Source organism: Erinaceus europaeus, chromosome 11, assembly GCF_950295315.1.
Source record: "Erinaceus europaeus chromosome 11, mEriEur2.1, whole genome shotgun sequence".
Lineage (NCBI taxonomy): Eukaryota > Metazoa > Chordata > Mammalia > Eulipotyphla > Erinaceidae > Erinaceus > Erinaceus europaeus.
The window spans coordinates 88,995,400-89,018,173 of NC_080172.1; the positions used below are offsets into that span (position 1 = coordinate 88,995,400).

Sequence of the window (22,774 nt, forward strand, 5' to 3'; positions counted from 1 at the left end):
TTTTTTCAGTGGCTATTTTTCCTTTTTTCTTCTTTGTTTAGGGTCTTGAACTTGGATTCTTGTACATGGTAATGTATGTGCTTGACTAGGTATGCCATTATCCAGCCCCATCCAATTACATCTTTATCATGATACAAATATATCACTCTCACTCCTTAATTATGTGCCATGTGTTAAACTTCTGTGATGGTTAGTGAAAATCTCTACATATTCACAGTAATGATATTAGTTTTCCATAAGGACACAGATGACAGCTTGGGTATGTCAGGTAACATTGAAAAAAAGAAAGAAAATAAAATGGAAAATTTTAATGAATGTTAAAATGCTGCACAAATTCTGTGCATCCTAGTATGAAGATGAATTATTTCCAGTTATTCTTTGTCTACTTTTTACAAATGTAAGTTATTTGAATTAACAGTTTGTGAAAAGCTTTACATCTTGACAAGTGACTGTGGTTTCTGATTGGTACCACAGTAAACCAGTAAAAAAGCAGAAACAGTACTTTTACCTTTAGTTTCCTGATTATTAAAAACATTGTTTTGCTTTATATCTTAATGCTTTTCAGCCACCAAGTTGCAGATACTAATATGATGCTGTCCTGACCTCCCAAGTAGATGTTCCCAATGTGTACTGGAACCTCACCTCTCCAGAGCCCTACTCCACTTGGGAAAGGTAGAAACCATCTGGGGGAATGGGTCAACCTGCCAACATCCATGTCCAGCAGAAAAGCAGTTACAGAAGCCAGAACTTCCGCTTTGTGCACTCTATAAAGAATTTTGTTCCATACTCTCCAAAAGAGATAAAGAATAGGAAGCTTTCAAAAGAAGGGATGGGACACAGAACTCTGATGCTGAGAACTATGTGGAATTTTACCCCTGTTGTCTTATCATCTTGTTAATCATTATTAAATCACACATACACAAAAGAGTACTTTTAGTCAGTAAGTGGCCTTAAGTTGTTATTTCTATTCAAATGCTGACTTACACAGCTCTGTAATTCCTGATACTGCTTTCTGGTTATTCTAAAGGGTTATTATTTCTTGGAGTGTCATTATTTTTTACCACATACACATATCACATGTATTATTTCCCATAGTCACAAATTTAACAATTTTTTTTAAAAAAACTATACAATGGGACAATTAAATCTTCTAAATTAATCTTGGTCATTATGTCATGGCTCCTACCTTCTGCAATATTCAGACTCAGCAACCAACACAAGACAAAATACTCTAGTTTCTTATTCTCTTAGCATTCTTGTAAAGATCTGTAATAGGACTAGGAATCTTATCCAAGTTTCCCTGTTTGAATTTCATTTCTTTATATGGAACAGAGGACAGAAATTTAATTTGTAGAGTTTGTAAACATGTGGCTATGTGACATCCTAAGTGAGAAAATGAAATTCTATTTTGCTAAAACAAATATCATTTCATGTGTATCCCATGCCTTTCCCAGAGGTACTCAGGATAATCAATTGAAGTCTTGAATTAAACTGCCTTCCCTATGAAACACTTCATATCTTTGGCAAGGATGGTGCAATAATGTTATTTCATCACATCATATTTTTTGAGGACCCCCCCAGGAAAAATGCATGCCTAGTCTTATTACAAAGTATATCTATATATTTTTCTATATATCTAGCTTTTTTTAATTCAGAAAATGTTGTTTTATAAGATTATTGATGTTTTAATGATACGATTTTATAGTCCCCAAGACTTGAGGTCCACTATTTTATGTGCCAACTCCTTCTCATCATATCATTCACTCTGAAACCCTTATAGCCTGTTCCACTATTTCTATTTCCAGATGTAGTGTTTAAAAATAGTATACAGTCTACTTACTAATGATGCTTACTGTTTATATCCTTTGCCTTGCAACTGGAATGTAAGGTTCACATGTTCGATCTGTGTTTTGTCCAACACTGAATCTCAAGGTCTTGGAGCCGTACTTATGTTATACAATCAATAAATATTTGGCTAAAAAGAGAAAAGGTATGTGTATTCCAAACATTTGAAGAAAAATTAAAATGTGAGTGCTTTATGGGACATGTTTTCACTCTTATCTCATTTAAGACAATTGTTTAGCTTAACATTTTAGAAATGATTTTTGCAGTCATGTTTTTAGAAATGTTTATAATATTTTAAATTTGTAAATAACTTTATAAATAAATTCCATCAGAAATATCACTATTTTCATATATTTTTTTTTCTCATTCCTTAAAATGGCTATTTTAGTTTAGGACATTGTCTCCCTGGCTTCTTGTCACAGCCTGATTGTTCTCAAGGCATCTGATATTTCCCTTCTAGAATGTGAGCATTATTTTCATATAAGTTTATTAGAAAAACACATTATTCATAGGTCAGCTCTTCTCAGAGCTCTAATGTTCCCTATTATTTATCTGGGATAAATTTCAAGCTCTTTGCTGTGGAATTCAAGAAGCATTGCCCTTTGCATCCATGTAATTTCTAAATATATGCCCATAGTTCCCTCACCTCATATCTGACTTCCATTGAATCAACATGCCCGTCATCTCCTGAAACATGGCTTAACCTTCCTAGCTCAGTTGACTTAGACCTGCTGAAATTCCCATCTCTCCAAATCCTAAAAGACCTCTTGTTCTTTCTCTTTCAGAAAACACTTTCTGATCTTTAGAGACAAAAAGTATTCATTATTAGTTGGCTTTAAAAACTACCTTTTTACCTGGACTGGAGTTGGTGTATTGCACCAAAGTAAAAGACTCTAGGGTAGGGATGGAGGGAGAGTACAGGTCCTGGAAAAGGATGACAGAGCACCTAGTGGGGGTTGTATTGTTATGTGGCAAACTGATAAATGTTATTCATATACAAACTATTGTATTTACTGTCAAATGTAAAACATTAATCCCCCAGTAAAGAAAAAAATAAAATAAAAACTGCCTATGTAAGTTTCTAAACCTTACACTATAAGGTGCTGCTATAAAATCCTCCCATAAAATTTAAATACCTTAAACAGAAATTACAGTTTACACTATTTCTATTTTTATTTCCCAGAGCATTTTGTACAGTAATAGAAGCTAACAGATAAATAAAATAATGCTTTTTTATAAATAAAAAGTAAATACATGTAGGGATTTATACTTTCACATTAAGTGGAAGATTTAATGTTATAATATAGAAAATAAATAATAGCTTATATTGACAAAGTCCTTTTAATTTAATAAATGTTGCATTTATTCTTCACAGCAGTTTTAAAAGATACTCATGTTCCTACTCATGACCACAGAATGTGAGCTCAGATCTAGAGGGATACAGAGGTCACATAGTCTCCTAAGTTGAATATGGGCCCCAGACCAAATCAAATCGATGGGGTTTACAGTCAACAATATTTATACCCTTTCGCCATATTAGGGAGCTACTCTCTTCCCTGATCAAGCTTTCTGTCCCTTTTCCAGCCATGACATCACCTCCGCAGACAATAATTAGGATCCACCTGCATATCAGATTTCAGGCTCAGTGAAAAAAAAAATAGTATAGCTACAGGCCCTTTGAAATATAACTAAAATATTCCTACTAGCTACTTACAAAATGGAGGACCCCTTAACTCTTCATCTGCACTATTCCAGCCTTTAGGTCCATGATTGTTCAACAATTTGCTTGGCTTTGTATGTTAACTCTCTTTTCAGCCACCAGGTTCTAGATGCTAGCATGATGCCAACCAGAATTCCCTGGGCAGACAAACTCACCAATGTGTCCTGGAGTTCCACTTCCCCAGAGCCCCACCCTGCTAGGGAAAGAGAGAGGTAGGCTGGGAGTATGGATCTACTAGTAAACATGCATGTTCAGTGGGGAAGCAATTACAGAAGCCAGACCTTCCACATTCTGCATCCCACAATGATCTAGGTCCATACTCCCAGAGGGTTAAAGAATAGGAAAGCTATCAGGGGAGGGGAGGGGATATGGAGTTCTGGTTGTTGAATTATGTGGAGTAGTACCCTTCTTATCCTCTGGTTTTGTTAATGTCTCCTTTTTTAAATAAATAAATTTTAAAAAAGATACTCAGAGTTATTCCGATTAATACTATATTTGCAGCAGAGGAAAGAACTGCTCAGGTAGATAAGGTCAGTTGCCATAGGCCATGCAACTGTTAAGGAATATATTAAGGACTTGGATCCTGGTCTTTGAGGCTTTGCCAATATATCATACTACCTTTAATTTGAATGTATAGGTAGTATATGTGTAGGATATATACAAATACTTATAGATAACATTATACTTTTAATCTGAAATGTTTTTGAAATCCTGATCTTTATGAAAGTCTGATTATAATAATTCATAAGTGCATTCTTTGCATTGATGAATTAGTCAGCGCTGGTACAGAAAGTCTAATAATCACTGGATATTTTTGAAGAAAGTTAACTGAAATAAAATGTTCAAAAAGTTTCAACAACTCAGAACTGGAACTTGTGGTTGCAGAGATCTGGTGTTCAGAACAGAAGTAACACATTTCTAACAGAGATTTCTGACAGCGTATTTCTAATATACATGCTCCAGACTGAGACTGGGCTTAGGTGAGCAAGATAACGAATTAACTGTATTATATTGCAAATGCTGGATTTCTTCCTATTCAAAAAACAAGAGTTCAACATCTTTGGATTTCATTTTATATAATCTCTCACAGAATCCTACATCTATTCTATTTAATCCTAATATATAGAAATTCCTATGCAACTTTTAGAAATCAGAGATCCTAGTCTGTGGTTCAAGCATATGAAAGATACTTTTTTTTTTGGGGTGGGGGGCTTGTCTCAGCTTTTAATTAACTGAATCCCAACTTGAAATCAAGACTTAAAATTTAAAAGCTGGAGGAGAACTAAGGTCGTTGCTTAGGTAAAACTAACCTGTGGAGGTTTGATTCAGGAACACAATTTTTACCAAGTCCTTAAAAGGATTCTTGGGCAGGAAATTCATGATCCCCAATCTGAGCCCAAATCATTCAGATTCAGATAGCTTAACTTTCTAATTTTATGACTAAAGTACTCAAGACCCAGAGTTAAAAAAAAAAACAACTTCTGCAAACCTCCATAGCACCAAAGTGTTTAACAAAGACTTAGTCTCTTGGCTTCTAGTCCAGTGTCACATTAATCAAATCTCATTAAATTACCTGGGAGGAAAAATCATTTGAAGGGAGGGCTTAGTAGCAGCTAACCTGGTAGAGCACACAAGATACCATGTGTGAAGATAGATGTTCGAGTGTCTGTCCACTGCATGGGATTACTTACAGAAGGGAAGCTTTACCAGTAGTGAAACTGTGCTGTGGTATCTCTTCTGCTATGTCTCTTTCATTCTGTCTCTCACCCTCCAGCAACAGACAAACAAAAAACACTAGAAGTGGATTGTACTGATATGGAACCTCAGTTAACAATCCAGGTGGAAATAAAATCAAAATCAATAAGAAAATTCATCTGAAGTGCCAGGTTAGCTTTGCGGGTGGGAGAGAGAAATGACCAGGGACTCATGGGTGAGGGGTACGCAGTTCAGTCTTTATTCATGTGGAACATAGAGCAATCTAAACTATCTCTAATCACAATCCTGTCCTTATATATCCTGAGGCAGAAAGGTCAGGTCCGAAGAGGATGTAAGTAGGATAGGGGGTGGGGAGAAGGAAAAAGCATGCAAAACAGTGAGGATTAAACCAATGCCCTGAGGCAGGGCGATGCTTACTTAACAGTGGTTATGTAAATAGAATACAGTGTTAAGCAGGGGGGATTAAACCAAGAAACAGAAGGGGTCTTAGAAGCAGAATTTAGAAATATACCAACACTGAAGGATCTAAACAGCAATTATAAATTAACTTGAATTTTAATCAGTCTCAGATTTTATTTTGCTGAAGTCTACCTCTAAATGCTTAAAAGAGCAATGAGATTGCTAGGGAGGCAGCACATTCACTTGTTTGTTTGTTTGTTTTTTTTTAAATCAGTTCTTAGAAAGAGGATAATTGCAATATCTTACTAATAATATAAACACTATGATTCATGGTAAGTGATAGTCTCTCTTTATTGCAAATGCAGCCTTCATGATAGGGGTGGGGGATGCAGATTCTGGAATGCAGCTGAGGAGTAAAGTGATTTCTTTCTTTCTTTCTTTCTTTCTTTCTTTCTTTCTTTCTTTCTTTCTTTCTTTCTTCTCTCTCTCTCTCTCTCTTTTTTTTTTGCCTCCAGGGTTAATGCTGGGGCTTGGTGCCTCCAGGCCATTTTTCCTCCCTTTTGTTGCCCTTGTTGTTGTAGCCTCGTTGTGGTTATTGCTGTTGTTGATGTCGTTCATTGTTGGCTAGGACAGAGAGAAATGGAGAGAGGAGGGGAAGACAGAGAGGGGAAGAGAAAGACAGACACCTGCAGACCTGCTTCACAGCCTGAGAAGCAACTACCCTGCAGGTGGGGAGCCTGGGGCTCAGCCGAAATCCTTAAGCAGATCCCTGCGCTTTGCGCCATGTACGCTTAACCGGCTGCGCTGCCGCCTGACCCCCAGGTAATTTCTTAAGTTTCATTTTACATAGATATGAAGAAAATTAAGGTTTAGAGATAGAATGTTGGAAATATGTGGGAATGGCAGGCTAACACATTACCTCCACCTCATTTTTACTCTAATACATCTTTTGACATTTGGACCATAAACTTCTAAAGTGCTTGCTTACTGTTCCATCTTCACCAAAATAAAAAGCATATAAGTTCTACATTGATTTAGAGGAGTATTGGCTACTGTTAACATCAGTTTATTGATGCATTACTTTATTATGCATAATGATTTCTAAATTGCTTGAGTTTTGGGGTTTTTTTATTACCTTGATTTTTTTTTATTTTCATTTTGACATATTTATTCTCCAACAAAAATTTGAAGCTAACTGATTCAGAATAGCAAAAATGTTAAGCATGGCAGAATGATTGGGGGCTGGAGGAGGGAGTTATTTCATCTAAGGCTTAATTGGTGTCTGTAATTACTGACAATTCAGCTCTCTATTATTCATGTGTGGCTTATCCCTAGCTAAATGTTTGAACCTTGTGTTTCCTGGTCACTGGTCTGCTGTGGAGCCATGTTTTCCTGCTGTCAGTGCTTACTCAGGGAAATCCAACCAATTTTAATACTAATTTAAGCACAAAATCTCATTAGGAGGTTCAGCATCTCTCTTGCAGGAAGATAGCCTAAAATATACCAGAAAAACAAATATTGAGGTTTTGAAAAATATTTGTTGTCTTGGATTATGGTCTTCTTTTAATACAGATTACTCAGAACTGAATGGAAGTTGTAATTGATCCTATAGGTTGAGACACCAAAGTTGTCATTTTTTATAGGTAGGCAGTGACAAATTATTACAGATTTGCATGTCCCCACCCAAGTAGTGGTATTTCCTTTTCCTTGATTTTCTTTCTTACTGTTTTATTATTACTTATTTTCAGTGTCAAAAACACGTTACTATATGTCACAAACACCATCTCTATGGAACTGCATGCTGCAGTCATACCAAATTGATTGGAAGCATGAAGATGTACTCTTTATACAAGGCCTCCTGATTTCTTTCTTTTTCTGTTTGGAAAGTCTTTTGTTCTTTGTGTTGCTGGATGAACAGCTACTCATCTTTGGATGTGTAGGTCTCATGTCACTTAATCTGCCTTCCTTTCCTCAAGCTCCCTGAGAAGAATCGATTCCTTTGGGGTCATCTGTTCCTGTAGGTTTACATTTCAGTCTCTACTGTTGAACAGGTTATCTTTTCTAGTAGATTATAAACTCTACTGCCTTACTCATCCTGTTGTTTCTCTCGCAGTCTGTATCACATAAAAGACATTAAATTCATGTTTGAGAAAGAGGAGTAAGGAAGAGAGGACATAAGAAATAAGTTCTATGCTAGTCTGGGAATATTTACAACTGTGTTATTTTCTATGAAGTTTTAAAATATGGGGAACAGACAATCTCTGGCTTAATAAAGAATGCCTTTGATTTCATTCTTCTTTATAACAAGTGGAAGCTGGAGTGATCCGGGAGGTGGCACAGTGGATAAACCATTGGACTCTCAAACATGAGGTTCAATCCCCGGCAGCACATGTACCAGAGTGATGTCTGGCTCTTTCTCTTCTGTGTTTATCATTAATGAAAAAATAAAATCTTCAAAAAAACCACACAAACAAGTGGAAGCTGGGTTTAAGAGAATCAGTCATTTTATGTAGGAGAGGCAGCCTTATTTCCAAAGGAGATGACAATGCTCTAGAAAATAAAGGCCGTGTGGCACAGATTCATTTTACACACAAGACGTCAACATCAACTTACTTCCACTTTTACTTCTATTTTTAGCAGCAAAGTTAAAGGAAGAGAACCATAGAGCTGATCAAGTCAGTGAAGTATAATTTTAGAATAGAACACCTGGAACTAAACCCAGAAGTAAGAATTAAAAAAAAAAAAAAAAAGGAACCTTAGTGGTGTGGGGGCACAGAACTTTGGACTTGGAAATGCTATGGAAGTTTATCTATATTATCAGATAATCTAAATTAAGTCACCAATATAAAATTAAAAAAGAAAAAGAAAAGCAGAAAGAAACATCAGAATAGAGTATAATTCAATTCATTGACATGCTATGATCATAGATTTATCTTTTGAGCCTGATATTTTTCCACACACACACACACACACACACACACCCAACTCATGTAATGGCTTTCATTGTGGATCGTCTCATCACAGTGATTCACTGAATCTTAGCTGAGACATTACTGTTTTCTGCCTGATAGGACATGAACCTTCTACAGAGATTGCTAAACCAGAGAAGTTATCTTCTATATCTCTAATAGAGATCTTCAAAGGCTTTATAGTGATCTTAGTTATGTATAACTTTGCATCATCTTGGGTACAAAAGAAATTTGTAGACTTGACCACTATACCTACATTTCCTATAACTCTAATGTCACATTAAAAAATTGCTGTGAACTTATACCAATTTTCTTTTCTCAATTAGATTGTATACTCTCTGACATAAGAGTCTCAAATTGTCTTCAGTGTCCAGGACAGTTACTGGCTGGTAGTATAGATTTTATCAATATTTATTGAATTTATTGAATTTATTTATTAAAAGAAAAACCATTGGGATGAAACTGATTGAGAGACCTCAAGATTAGCAATGCATCCATATATTTTCTTCCTCAATTTGGAAAGGCTGCAAATTTTGTTGTTGGAAAGTAATTGAAAATATGAAAATTACGTTTGAGGGAATCTACACAGCTGTTGATTTTTGATAGCAAACTATTCTAGCCAACACACTAAATTAATTACATGACTTCCTTTTTTCAAGGAATAAGCTAACGGTTTTAGACAGATGCACTAAGCACAATAAAATCTAAGTTTATGAGAGCTTGCTGGGTTTGTTCAGACCTAAGCAATGTCCAGACTTGCTGGTGGGATGTCTGATTTTGTAACCTTGGAATAACAATAACCTGTTAAATACTGGCTGTGTGTCTGTGTCTCAAAAAACTAGATTAAAGAAATGCTTGAGGTGTCATATTTTGACAGATTTATTGGTTGATATAAAACCATCACATGTCACATGTTCTGAAAGCATAAAAATTAAAAAGAGATTTCTTATGGGTGAAATAAGGTAAATTAAAGTGGAAAAAAAATCCTCCTTCAAATACTTTTAGAGGCCTCAGATTGGTGATAGAAAAAAAATACAGTATTTTATTGTATTAGGTATCTTTTAAGTTAGTATACGTCTTTAAAAAAAAAGACAATTTTGCATTTTGTTAAATTTTTTCATATTTATTTTATCCATCTAATTTTATTATTTCCAAGTTATTTTATATAGTGCCATAATTAAAGGCATGTGGGAACTAAAGTTCATATATATCATGTTGGTCATTAACTATCAATGGCTTACACCATTTACTACTTCTTACGCTTTAGTGTCTGTCACATGGTAAATATGTCCATCTTTTTATACTAAACAATATGTCCTTTGCTCTGCTAGTAATCCGCAGGAGACCTATTTGAGATTGTTGATACACCTAACATGGATATGCTTGATACGTGAATATCTTGGGCTTATACATTTAATGGTTCAAATAAGCCTATATAATATATAGAACAAAGCCCCAAACAGGATGCTGAGGGTTTGAGATGCACTTCAAAACTATGCTGTTAATAGTTCTATAACAAAACATGTTCCCAAGCACAAAGTAGACTAGATGCAAAACAGAGATAAAAGGTTTTACAGCTGCTAGAAATGATATTCTTATTGGAACATAAGCAGTAGTTACCAATAGCATTTATTAATATTATATAGTTTATGATTGTTCAGCTAGAATTTGTCCCTGAAATATTTCAGACATGAAAGTTCCTTCCTTCCTTCTCTCCTTCCTTCCCTTCCCTTCCCTTCCCTTCCCTTCCCTTCCCTTCCCTTCCCTTCCCTTCCCTTCCCTTCCTTTCCCTTCCTCTTTCCTTTCTCCCTTCTTCCTTTTCTCCCTTCCTATTTTAGAGAGTAACACACACACATCACACACACACACACACACACACACACACACACACACACACACACACGGGATGTGGGGGGAGAGAAGAGAAATACCATGGCACTGAATCTTCCTTCAATGCTGTGGGGACCTAGCTTGAACTTGGATCACACACATGACAAAGCAGCACATATCCAAGAGAACTATTTTACTGACTCCTGCCATGGAAATCTTCATTTGTCAATAATATGATGAGAGCTACCTCTTATTATAGGAGATTATCGCTGACCTCTGGAGATAGACAAAAATTATCCATACCAGCAATGAACTTTTTAATCTTTTTTTAAAAATCACCAAGGAATATTTTTATCTTATATCAAAACTTCAAGTCAACTACTTTGCAGTACTTATTTTAAAAAATATTTTATTTATTTTACTAATGAGAAAGATAGGATGAGAGAAAGAGCCAGATATCACTCTGGTACTTTTGCAATACTTATAAAAAGATGCATGTCTTTTTAAAAAATACATTTTTATTATATTAATTGGATATAAATAAATAGAAATTGAGAGGAAGGGGGAAATAGAGAGTGAGAGAAACAGAGACACCTGCAGCCCTACTTCAATGCTTGTGAAATGTACCCCCTGCAGGTGGGGACTGGGGGCTTGAACCCCGGTCCTTGAGCACTGTAACATGTGTGCTCAACCAGGTGTGCTACAGCCCTGCCCCAGCACATGTCTTTTTAAGTAGGTAAATTCGAGTATGCTATCACTACCAGTTTAATTTATTGGCATTATAAGTCTCAGAAAGTCCTGCCAAATATCTTGAAAGAAAGATTTAAGTAACTGATAATCTAGAAAAAGGGGAAAAAAAACTAGGAGTGCAAATAAATGAAATTTAACACAAAGAAGAATGGGCAATTCATGGGGACCAGTCAAAGATCTGAAGTCAGAAAACTGAAAAATCAAACATGCTTTCTCTAAAAGGAGAGAAAAAAATAGCAGAGTCGAAAGGTTAAATAAAAACAGAAAAATTGTTTTTGCAAAAGAAAGTTATATATATATATGTATACATATATATTTATATATAGAGAGACTTTAAAGATAGAAACAGTATGACCTAATTTATTTTCTTTGATACCAAGAGAATATCTAAAATAAATTTCTGATTTGTGTGCATTATATAAAGAAATGTGCAGAGGTAGATTAAGGAAATATAACTTAATGTATTAGTGGTAGTTCACAACTCTCAGTTTGATGGAGTGTAGGAGGCTCACTCAAAGTGTTTCCTTTCTTTCTTTTTCTCCTCCTCCTCCTCCTTCCCTCCTTCTCCTCCTCCTCCTCCTTCTTCCCCTTCTCCTCCTCTTCCTCCTCCTCATGTCCTTCTCCTTCTCCTCCATCTTCTTCTTCTCCTTCTTCTTTTCTTCTTCCACAAAATTCTTCCCACCCTATTCTCACTGGAGGAGGTCTTTAAACTCTGGAGGGGAAGGGGAAGGGATTTCAAGTGGGAAAGGTCTTTTTTGTGTATTGTGATTTCCTATAGAGTTTGGAAGGTAATTTAGTGAGACTGTGAAAAGATCAGAGCAAATGTTTAACAGAAAATTTTACTGCTATGGACTCTTCCACTCTGGAAGTGAAAGAGTGAGAAGTTGTTTAAAGGGACTCATTTGGGACCCATATTTGGAGGGGGGAGAATTTTGTGACACATGCAGGTACAAACCATGTCCATAGCTTACTATCTCTGAAAAGACAAGTGTATATTTCTTATCCTTTGTTTTGCCTGAGACAAACTTTGGCTCAGGCTTCTTTAGTCCCCCCAACTGAAGCCTGAATGTTTGTTGCCCCCAAATCTCAGAACACTAAAAGCCAGAACATCTTCCCTTATCATTTTAGCAGGAGATAGCTCCAACTTGTTCCCCGCCTGTGCCCAAATTTCCTTTACTGCTTATTCCCCTTCTCAAATTTCCCCTTGGTTCTGAGATGCTTGTAGACTTCTGACATTAGAGTATTGCAATAGTATTTCTAATGAAAGTCTCTCCGCATCTAAGTCAAGATTCATTGTTCTTTCAGACATTAGTGTGTAACTAAGGGTGATCCCAGGTAATTTTAAGACAACTCTGCTGGTGGGGAACAAAATCTTGGGGCTAGTTGTATTGTGTGTACATTTGTCTTTTGGGAAAGGCAAAGAGACCCCAGGTGCACAGTTCTCTCTTCAACTTCAACTTTCCACATTAGGATGAATTTCTAAAAAAAAAAAAAAAAAAAAGGAAGCAAATACACCAACAAATAAATAAATAAAATAAAGGAAGTTTAAGGATTGCTCCGTAGGGCCTGCTCTCTTGGCATGGGGAATTGCTGGTTAAAAAAAAAAAACAGTTGCTACCTTCTCTAGGGGTGAGAGGGTGTGCTCTGGCAGGGTGTGGGAGAGGAGAGTCAGATATAAGGGGTGGGACTGACAGGGGCTTAAGTGGAAGGTGCCTGAAGAGTTACTAGAAAGGGCTCCGCCATGGGAGATCTTGGGGTAAGGGCGGAAAGGGTGGTCTCAGAGCCTCAGCACCCCGAGGTCAAGGAGCTTCTGCCCCGGTGGCCAGAGCAGCAGCAGCAGCAGCAGCAGCAGCAGCAGCAGCAGCAGCAGCAGCAGCAGCAGCAGCAGCAGCAGCAGCAGCAGCAGCAGCAGCAGCAGCAGCAGCAGCAGCAGCAGCAGCAGCAGCAGCAGCAGCAGCAGCAGCAGCAGCTGCTGCTGCTGCAGCAGCAGCAGTACCAACAGAGAGCGAGACGGAGTTAGGACCGCTCGGAGCGCCCAGGTCTCGAGGTAGTATAAGGTTTGCAATCCTTCCACTGCTGGCAGTTGCAGAAGAAGATCTGCTTTTAAGTGAAACCTACATTCAACCCTTCGGAGGGCAGCGGCTTCCCCAGGCTGGCTTCCTTTTTTCTCCCTTCTCCAAGTCCTGGCGCTCGCTCTCTCATTGGTCCGCGCCCCTAAGTTTGTGCAAAGCTCGCAGCCGGCTGGGAGCACTGTCCGGCTGGGCGCCTAGGGCGGGGGCGGGGAGCCCAGGCACCGCAATCCAGAAGCGTCGTGGGCCATGTATATTTCATCAAATGGACTTTGGGTGCGTCGCGTCTCGCAGCCATCAACGCTATGTGCAGTGACATTTCTGACTTGAGTGGAGGAATGCGCGAAGGAAGCCCGGGCGAAATTGGTACTAGAGGATCATCTTGGCGCCAATGCTAATTGTCCTGATTTATGCCCCTTCTGACTAAGCTCAACGCCTTCATCTAAAATAAAATGAAAGCTGTGCCAATGGGGGTAGAACCGCCGGGCCACTGGTTTTGATCCCTGGAAATCGTTCTGCAGCTTAAGAAAAAAACAAAAATTAAAACAAAAAAGAGAGAGAGAGAAAAAAAAAGAAATAGAGAAAAAAAATCCATCAGTAAAAGTTTAAGGCAAGAAGTGTCAGAGGCAGTGGCGCAAAGAGGCGCGGCGGAGCGCCGGCGAGGGGGGACTGGGCTGCGAGACCTCCGGAAGGCTGGGATTTCATTATTAATATCACCGTAATTTTGGAGGGAGAGGCACCTTTCTCATCCTCTCTTCCTCTCCGCCCACCCTTACTCCCTCCCCCTCATCTACCTGTCAAAGTCACTGATCTTTTTTGCATTTCGGAAGAGCACGTCAACGGGAAGGAATTCCCCCTCTGGGCGAGGGCTCCGAGAAGGGGCGAAGCTCTGGAGACTCCCCACCCCCCACGCCGGGGGCCGGCGGCGCAGGTAATTAAGCCGCGGGGAGGAGCGGTCGGGCGTGGGGCTCTGTGTCCGCGGGGTCGTCTTCCAGGCGGGCCGGACGCTCTCGGACCCCAGGGCTGCGGTCCGACTCCCGTGCACACCCCACCCCTTCCGCCCCGCCCGCACCCCCCAAGGAGGCTCGGTGGGAGCCACCGCCACACGCCCGAGTGCCGCCCGCGGGCCCGGTAGCTGCGGCCGCCGCCCGAGGCGGACCAGGCTGGGCAGGGCCTCCGCCCCGCGCCGTCGGCTGGGCTCCTATGCGGCGCAAGGGCAAATGGACCCCATGGTAAGTGCAGCCGGTGCCCCCTGCCCCCCAGCGGCTACCGAGCGTCTTTGCCCCTCTCCCCTCTCTTCCCTCAGTGCAGCCTCGGTCCTCCTGCCCCCTCCCTTCGGTGCGATCCACAGGCGGGAGGGAAAGCTCTGGGTGGGCGAGGAACTTTGAGAAGCGCCGGGAGGAGGCAGCGCAGCGCGCGGAGCCGGTGCGCGCACACACAGCCCGCACTCGCTCACACCCACACGCGAGTCTGCCCCGGGAGCGCCCGAGCAGGTTACTGGGTCTGTGTGGTGCAGCTGGTGCCTGGACACTGGGTCTGTGCCACCGTCGGTGGACTGCCTGGCACATAGCGTGCTTGCCCTCTCTCACACACACCTGACCACACACAGCGCCCTGAAGGGTCTCAGGTGGTTTTTTGTTTGTTTGTTGGCCAATTGTGTTTGCTTTTTATTGGGGGTGTGGGGACGGGGCTTGCCCTCTTGTCAGTCAACCCCTTGGGAGCTGGTGGCCACACAGAGCTTTTGAAGTTCCGTTCTGCTGATCTCCTTTATTGGTGGGAGATTAAACCACTACCATCTCGTGTTGTGCTGCGAGGGAAGAGACAAGACTGAGAGGGAAAGACTTGGTGTAGGCATATTTTTCTCAGATGCTTTACTGGCGTTACATTCATCAGTTGATAGATTGTGCTGGGGGCATTGAATTACTCCCCTGTATGGATCTGTGGATATCTATATATAATACAAATAATACTGAATATTATTTGGCCCAGAATAACCAATTAAGTGATTCAAACACTGGAAAAACTTAGATAAAAAAAGAAACTGCGCCCTCTGCTGTTTATTTTGCAACCTCACCGGGGACTTTTTTTTTTCCTTTTCTTTCTCTTTCTACCCCTTCCCCCGTCCCCCCCAACTCTTTATTTCCAGCAGAAACTTACTTAGTAGATAGTCATTTTACTGGGTCAGGAAAATTCTTAGCTGAAATTTTAAAGCGATTTTATTGGGGAAGGTCGGAGGTTGCATTTCCATCATCCCATCAGGTATAGATTTCTGGAGAGTACAGACTTTAGTTCCCCACCTCCTTCCCCTATTCTCTTAACCAGGCTTTGGGCAATGGAATCACTCATAACAGTTTGTCAGTCTTTGGAATGGAAAATTTTGAGTAAGGTTCAGACTTCCACTAAACATATGGTGTATCTGGCAGCAAGATTGCTCTGGAAGTAATGCCCTGGTTTATAAGTGAAAATACTGCAAGTTTTCTTATCTTAAAGAAATGAAAAAGATAACTGGAAAAATTTCCCAGTGCAATCATTTATTCAAACATGCTTGTTTAAAAAAAAGTTTTCCAGAGATTCTTTTTCTAGGAGGAGCAAGTTTTTCATTTTCGTTTTCAGATTTTCAGATCCCTTGTGGGATAATCAAACCTGTGTGGAATTAGCAGCCCAGGTTTCTGTGCGTTTTGAATTCCGTATCTCGCCCAGCCCATACCTCCTCCCATATTGGCAAAAGAAAGGCAGTTCAATAACTGCAAGATTCTTTTGGAAAATAAGTAACTTTCTGTTTTTCATTAAGATAAAAATTTGCATCTTTGCATTTGGATCACTATGCAAAGAAAAAAAAATGTATCAAGTGCTTCACATACAGTGTTGTCCCAGCTTCCACACATAAGGAGTGTATCCCTTATCTTTTCTGGATGCCATGAAACCAGATGTCTCATCACTAAAGACTAATTTGAGAACATTCAGAATTGCAAAGGACTGACTACTATTTTTAGATACTTGCTGTTGTGAAATTTTCAAACACCAACTACTGTTTTCTGATACTTGCTACTGTGAAATTGCAAAGTGATTACTTAAATTTTTTTCTAAGTAAACAGTTTATTAACATGGATAGCTATTTTTCTTCAGATATTTGTTTTGTCAGCTTTAACTGGACATGTGTATTAAAATTATTCAGGTTGGCTTTTTTAGGGGGGAGGCCAATGTATTTGCAGTTTTCCTTTTGTGTATTTGTAATTGGGGCAAGTAGCTATCTTTGCTCTATTATTCTTTTTAAAAAAACAGGTGCTTTTTCAATTATTGCACACTTACTATGTTTTCTAAGTGTTGTAAATATTTGGAGATAAATTTAGCTGACAAAACCAATAAGTCCTTGGAAAGAAATAAAAATAACATGAATAAAAAACAGTTGCATGTTAATAGAAAAGTATGTGTGTGAGTGAATTTTATAACAGGTCAGATAATAATTTCTTTAGAATTGTCCATTTTGTTAAAAACTCCAGGTGGCTGTCGATTTTCTAAAATACTTCTTTGAAACCTTTGACCTTTGAATTTTCCTACTTGATATTGGAGATGCATTCTATAATGATGAAATATTAAATTTCCTTTGGGATCAGTTGATTCTAAAATAATTCTCTTTGTTATCCCACCTCCAAATATGTCCCAGAATATAACTATCTAATTTCTCTAATCATTCCTCTCTCCTTGAAAACAGTAGTAAGGTGTTCTATTTGGTTTTATCAAGGATCTTGTGATAGACAGTTGTTGACAATACCCAATCAAGTATGAGTAAAATATGCCAATGATATTGCATTACATGCTAAAATTCTTATATTTTGAGAGACAGTTAACACAAGGAGAGAAGCAAATATTTCCCAGTAAGATGAATGAAGACTGCTTTCTTCACAAGAAAAAGAAACAAAAACAAAAACAAAAAAGTACATGCAAAGAGCATTCAGTATTTGTTAACCAGCTCATCTAGTCAATGTTATTGTGATTGTGTTGGGATGCTACTAATTTTGATAGGTAATGACATTTGTATATATTTCTATCTTTTTATGTTTTTCACTCGATGGAATACGATTAGTCAGTGTTCTTTTTGTTCCTTTCCCATTCAGAAACATGCATATTTATAAAATTCTTAATGTCTATGAGGAATGAGTCAATAGCTGTCTATTTCAGGTGCCCCTGAAGAGCTGAGTATTTATGGAATAGCCTACTACCAACACCCCCACCTCCTAGTGATTATATAATAAAATGAATACCAGCAATTATCTAGAGTTAGTGGATTTACTGTCAGTATTTCCCCCTCAAATTAATAAAATTGGCAGTTGTACTTGGAATATAATCACCTACAGTTTTAATCATTACTACATCCATGTAATATTTTGGGAGGCTTCTTTTCTGATGAGAGCAAAGATCTGCATAACCCCACTTGCAAAGTTAATCCAGGGTGGAAAGGATTGTAGCTATCAAAATCTTGGGAAAAGATAGGTTCTATGTATGTAGAGTTATTTTATAGCCCATTTTAGTCTAGATCAATAACATCTATCAACTTGAGGCCATGACATGATTTTATATTTTTTCATTGGCTCTGCAAATTTATACACTACTCAGAGATCAGCGGAGTACTTATAGCATGTTAATGGGTATTTTTATCAAAGAACTCTTATCAGTACTTGAGCGCACAGGTAGAACTGATGGCTTGGATTGCAGTGAGTTTCTAAGGTTTGCAAAATGAAGAGCTGGAGCCCTTTTTAAGCTGCTCATATTTAGAAGATAGAGATACCTGAGACAAATTCAAAGCCAAGATTACCTGGCAATTGGTTTGGGTATCGGCCAGAAGAGATTGCTTTTAGTATATTAAGTCCCAAAATATGTCATTGACTGTCCTTCTCATAATCACTTTCCCCAGCTCTCTGCTGGGATGACCTAGCTTTTAGGAAGCGATTGATGATTATAACCTGGTTGAAAGCATAGCCAGATGGGAACCTGTGCCATTATGTAATAGAGGTCAAGAGTAAATAGTAGTCATTGCCACATCAGTTTATTTTCCTGAAAACCTCCATAATGATGTTTTAGTAAGAAACTCCTAATGTTGAGAGAGGCCTCTTTCTCATTGTGTGTCATTGGAAGCTTATAGACTTACTTTCTTATTTATAACTAAGGTTTTTTTTTTGTTGTTTGTTTTTTAGTCTATACAGTACTGTAAAGGTGGCCCTTATATGAAGAATATGTACAAGGTATTGCTAAAAATGTGAAAATTAGAATGGAATCAAATAATGATGTTAAACAACAGTTTAGTGACCCTCTGCTCCTGCTCTGTAATATGCTCTGGTCAATACCTTTTTCTGTGTCAATGGGAACTCATTAAATGTAAATTCTGCAGACTAACTGAGCCTTGCCATATTAGTGCTTGCCAAAGCTTGACATTTTTAATACATTAATAATATGTCTGTAATGTAATGGAAAACTATTAATCACAACTGGTTATATGCCAGAAATTTAAGCTATAATTGGCTGTTTTTTGTCAAAAATGTCTGTCGCACAGTCCTGCAACTGCCTAGTATTCAAATATCTTGCACTCCTCTGCATTTTTCCTTGTCAGTTCTCTAAACTCAATCAATGGTGTAGTCCATAATTCTGTGTAATAACCATCATTATAGCTCTGGTATATGTTAATGATACTTTGTTTATTGGGATGGTTGTTGAGAGGAAATAGTAACAGGTTCATATACTTTTCCTTGTGTATACAATTTTGGATACACATACTTATTATATGTGTATAATATATAAATATACACGTTTGGTCATCTTTTATTTTGTGGTTATAGTAAAGCAAAATGTGGATGGAAACAGTTACCAGGAATAAATGAATTAGGTAGATAATATTTACTGATTAAAAACATGAAGATTAATGTCAGGGGACATTCAAATAATACCTAGGGTCATATTTTAAAAATTAACTTGAAGAGCCACTCAGTGCACATGTAGTTCAAATTCAGATAGTACATTTCTGGTTACAAGATTACATTCTTCATAGAGAAGTTGTTGTGTATTAGAATCCTGGAACTTAAGTCAGTCATTTCTGGGCTAGTTAGTTTTACAGTGTTTCAGTTCCTCCACTTTCATTAAAGTGTCCATTCTTGTTATATAAGGTAGTAACCACAGTTAAAATGTGCATCTAGAAAATGTAAACTTGTATTATTTTAACACATTTTTGTATTATTAGTTTTCAAATTGCTGAGTGTTTCCAAAAATATCAGTTGACATGACTAAAGAATCTGAAAAAAGGACAGAAGGCTGTAGTAGCCACAACACATGCTTCTATGATTTTTTTTTCCTTCTTAGTTTAAGATTTCAAAATATGCTCAGCACTATATTGTCTTAGATGTTACAAGGGGGAGGCAGATCCACATCCATAGTTTAAACATATTTAGACAAACTGCTAATTATTGCTTCATAGGAACTCAAATATTCAACACTTTTCCTAATAGAAAATATCACAAATTGCAGCTGTATGATAACATTTTATGAATTGAATATAATGAAAATTACACTTGCATCCATAAAGCAATTATTATAAATTACTTTGCTATGGAAACACAATCCAACCATCTGTTGGCATTTCATAGTCTCTGTAGTTTAGTTCATTTTAGGATGGCACATTATTAAGATATAGTGGATTCCCTTTACAAAAGTGACTGAAGGACATGAACTTTCATATTTAAACTGTTGAATGTGAATTGAAGGGACTATAATGGCATTTCCCAAAACTGGGACTTTTTTTTTTTTTTTGGTTATTTTCAGTTACTTAAAATTTAGCCAATTATTGGTATTGTGACTATATGAATCAATTCATTAAATAGTTTTCAAATACTATTGCTTATTTAAATTTGGACAGTTATCTCTAAAAGAAGTTGAAAGCCAAACTCATCAATGGCTTACGTAGTTGTGTAGGCTATATTATCAGTTAACCAAAGGACTTTCAGCAGTAATTTTTATTTTCTCTTAGAATTAGTGCCATATTATTCTGCTTCATGGCCTGTTAACTCAACCTCAGCTATTTTTATATGTGCATTTTAAATTGTGCGTTTTACTACAGAGCTTTTAGTTTTAAAGCAGCATATAATATTCGCCTTTGGGACAAATTCTCTTCTGTTACAGAAAGTAACTGCAATTGCAATGTAATGGCTATAAAAAAGATGTAAGAAAATAGAAAATTCTTATGAAAGGAAAATTTCCTCCTTTGGTTTCCTTATTGAATATTTTTCCAGAGAGCCAAGTTATCTTTATCACTAAATGCAACTAAACAAAAGATTCTGGATTCTTTTTTTTTTTTTAAGTATTTTTTCCCTTCTGTTGCCTTTGTTGTTTTATTTTTGTAGTTATTATTGATGTCATTGTTGTTGGATAGGACAGAGAGAAATGGAGAGAGGAGGGGAAGACAGAGAGGGGGAGAGAAAGATACACACCTGCAGACTAGCTTCACTGCTTGTGAAGCAACTCCCCTGCTGGTAGGGAGCCAGGGGCTTGAACTAGGATCCTTACGCAGGTCTTTGTGCTGCTTTGTGCCACGTGAGCTTAACCCTCTGTACTACTGCCAGATTCTGAATAGTTTCATATAATGAGCAAACCCAAAGAGACAGGCTATGCTAACAATGTTGGTTTTCATTCCAACTAACAAAAGTTGACAAAATGTTCAAGAAATTTGGGGATTTTTAGGGTGTCTTTGCCTGGAGACAAAAGGCATACAAGTAGTTGTCACTTCTTTCTTTGTCATTGTTATAGAAGCAGTCATTTCCCCCATTGTTCTCTTGGAAGATTCTCTAGAACCTCAACATATGACAGATGTTTAAATCTAGTTTCTTGCTCTTAGTTTTGTCAGGATAGAAACACAATTTTTGAAGCAAAAACCTGTAACTCACCTGGAACACACATATCTGTCTTTGTTATGGAAGAGTTAAATCCTTTATATCGAAATGTTCTCCAATGTGAATGATTTCTGTGCTTTGCTCATCCTAGCAAAGCAGCTGAATAAAGGTTATCCATATTACACCAGTTTGCTTTTTATTGCATCAAACTTCCCAAATGTCAACATAACATACATTTTGTAACATACATTGATTCTGGGATAATAACTTTTACTCTTATTGTTTCTTAAAGGATGTTGGCGCCAGAAGAAAAGAATGATTGATGTGAAACAGATACCAGGCTACAAATACTCCTCCTTTCGCTTCAGATTCTGATATCTCACTGCTTCTGGGCATCCCTCGTGAGTGAGCTGTGAACATCAAGGATTGCCCAGGGTTATCTATCGGATGTACAACGAGACAGTTTTCACTTTGCTAAATCATTATCTGCTTCTGGACACTTTCTACAAAAGCAGACTAGACTCTAGTCTGATAGATATGTACTAGGACAACAAAAAAGCTTCAAATTGTCCTTAATGCCTAACACACAAGTATGTTAGGCCTCCACCAAAATCTTCAATATACCTGAACACCAAAATATACAATAAATATCCTCACCCTTCTCTTTTAGTGCTAGAATCTGCTTAGAGGTCACATCCTCGTTTTCTTTTTTTTTAAATACAAACATACCTATGTATGGACATATATATCGATATATAAAATAGACATAGATCGCAGATAAGCAAATCCTGCGTTCATTACCACGAAGATTGCAAGAATTTAGAGATGTATTTGTCAAGATTCCTGTCAATCCATGCCCTCTGGGTTACAGTGTCCTCAGTGATGCAGCCCTACCCTCTGGTATGGGGACATTATGACGTGTGTAAGACTCAGATTTACACAGAAGAAGGGAAAGTTTGGGATTACATGGCCTGTCAGCCGGAATCCACAGACATGACAAAATACCTGAAAGTGAAACTGGATCCTCCAGACATCACCTGTGGAGACCCTCCTGAGACGTTCTGTGCAATGGTGAGGCAGCCCCTTTGAGTAGTTCACATTAAGTGGGGGCATGTCATATATACATACAAATGTCATGAGTGTGGAAACTGAGTTCATGAGGTAAACTGCATCTGCAGGTGGAAGATTGGTGCTAACAGGTTAGCTTCATTCTAACTGTATGCTTGCATGATCTGGAATTACAATTTGCATAGTGTGACTGATACTCTGAAATTTGTCTTTTGCTTTTATGCAAGCCAAAGGTTTTCTTTGAGACCGGGACATTGTATATACTATATAAAAAAGAAAGTCCAACTGAAGGTTGAATTTCAGATTGCAGTTGAGGGGGAATATCATGAAGTCATATGTGTTATGGTAAGGATAAAATCCAGTGCAAAGCAATTTTTAAAACACAAGAGTTTTCTACTTGTGTATAAGGTCTATCCCACATTCAGTAGTTTAAGTCTAGGTGACATATTTGTGGTTTTCCTCATCAGGAAATTGCTGTTATTTTGCAGTCCTCAGTTAGGGTACTTATGAGAAGAGAGATAGAGGAGAGACTAACTA

General features: G+C 38.0%; 1 protein-coding gene and 1 pseudogene across 6 annotated transcripts in view; both read left to right on the forward strand.

The window, feature by feature from the left end:
* The window catches only part of LOC103118110 (ATP-dependent RNA helicase DDX39A-like), a 110,603-nt pseudogene extending 109,293 nt beyond the window's left edge, over positions 1 to 1,310 (forward strand).
* Positions 1,311 to 13,252: 11,942 nt separating this feature from the next.
* NTNG1 (netrin G1) overlaps positions 13,253 to 22,774 on the forward strand; it is a 415,083-nt gene continuing 405,561 nt past the window's right edge. For 2 of the 6 annotated variants that reach the window (XM_060202164.1, XM_060202168.1), the window contains exons 1-2: positions 14,394 to 14,530; positions 21,462 to 22,240. In XM_060202164.1, coding sequence (XP_060058147.1) covers positions 21,995 to 22,240 — 246 coding nt within the window. In that variant the 5' untranslated portion in view covers positions 14,394 to 14,530; positions 21,462 to 21,994. Of the gene's footprint in view, positions 14,230 to 14,393; positions 14,531 to 21,461; positions 22,241 to 22,774 lie in introns of those variants that run through there. The other 4 variants (XM_060202169.1, XM_016190491.2, XM_060202165.1 and 1 more) reach the window with 4 other exon arrangements.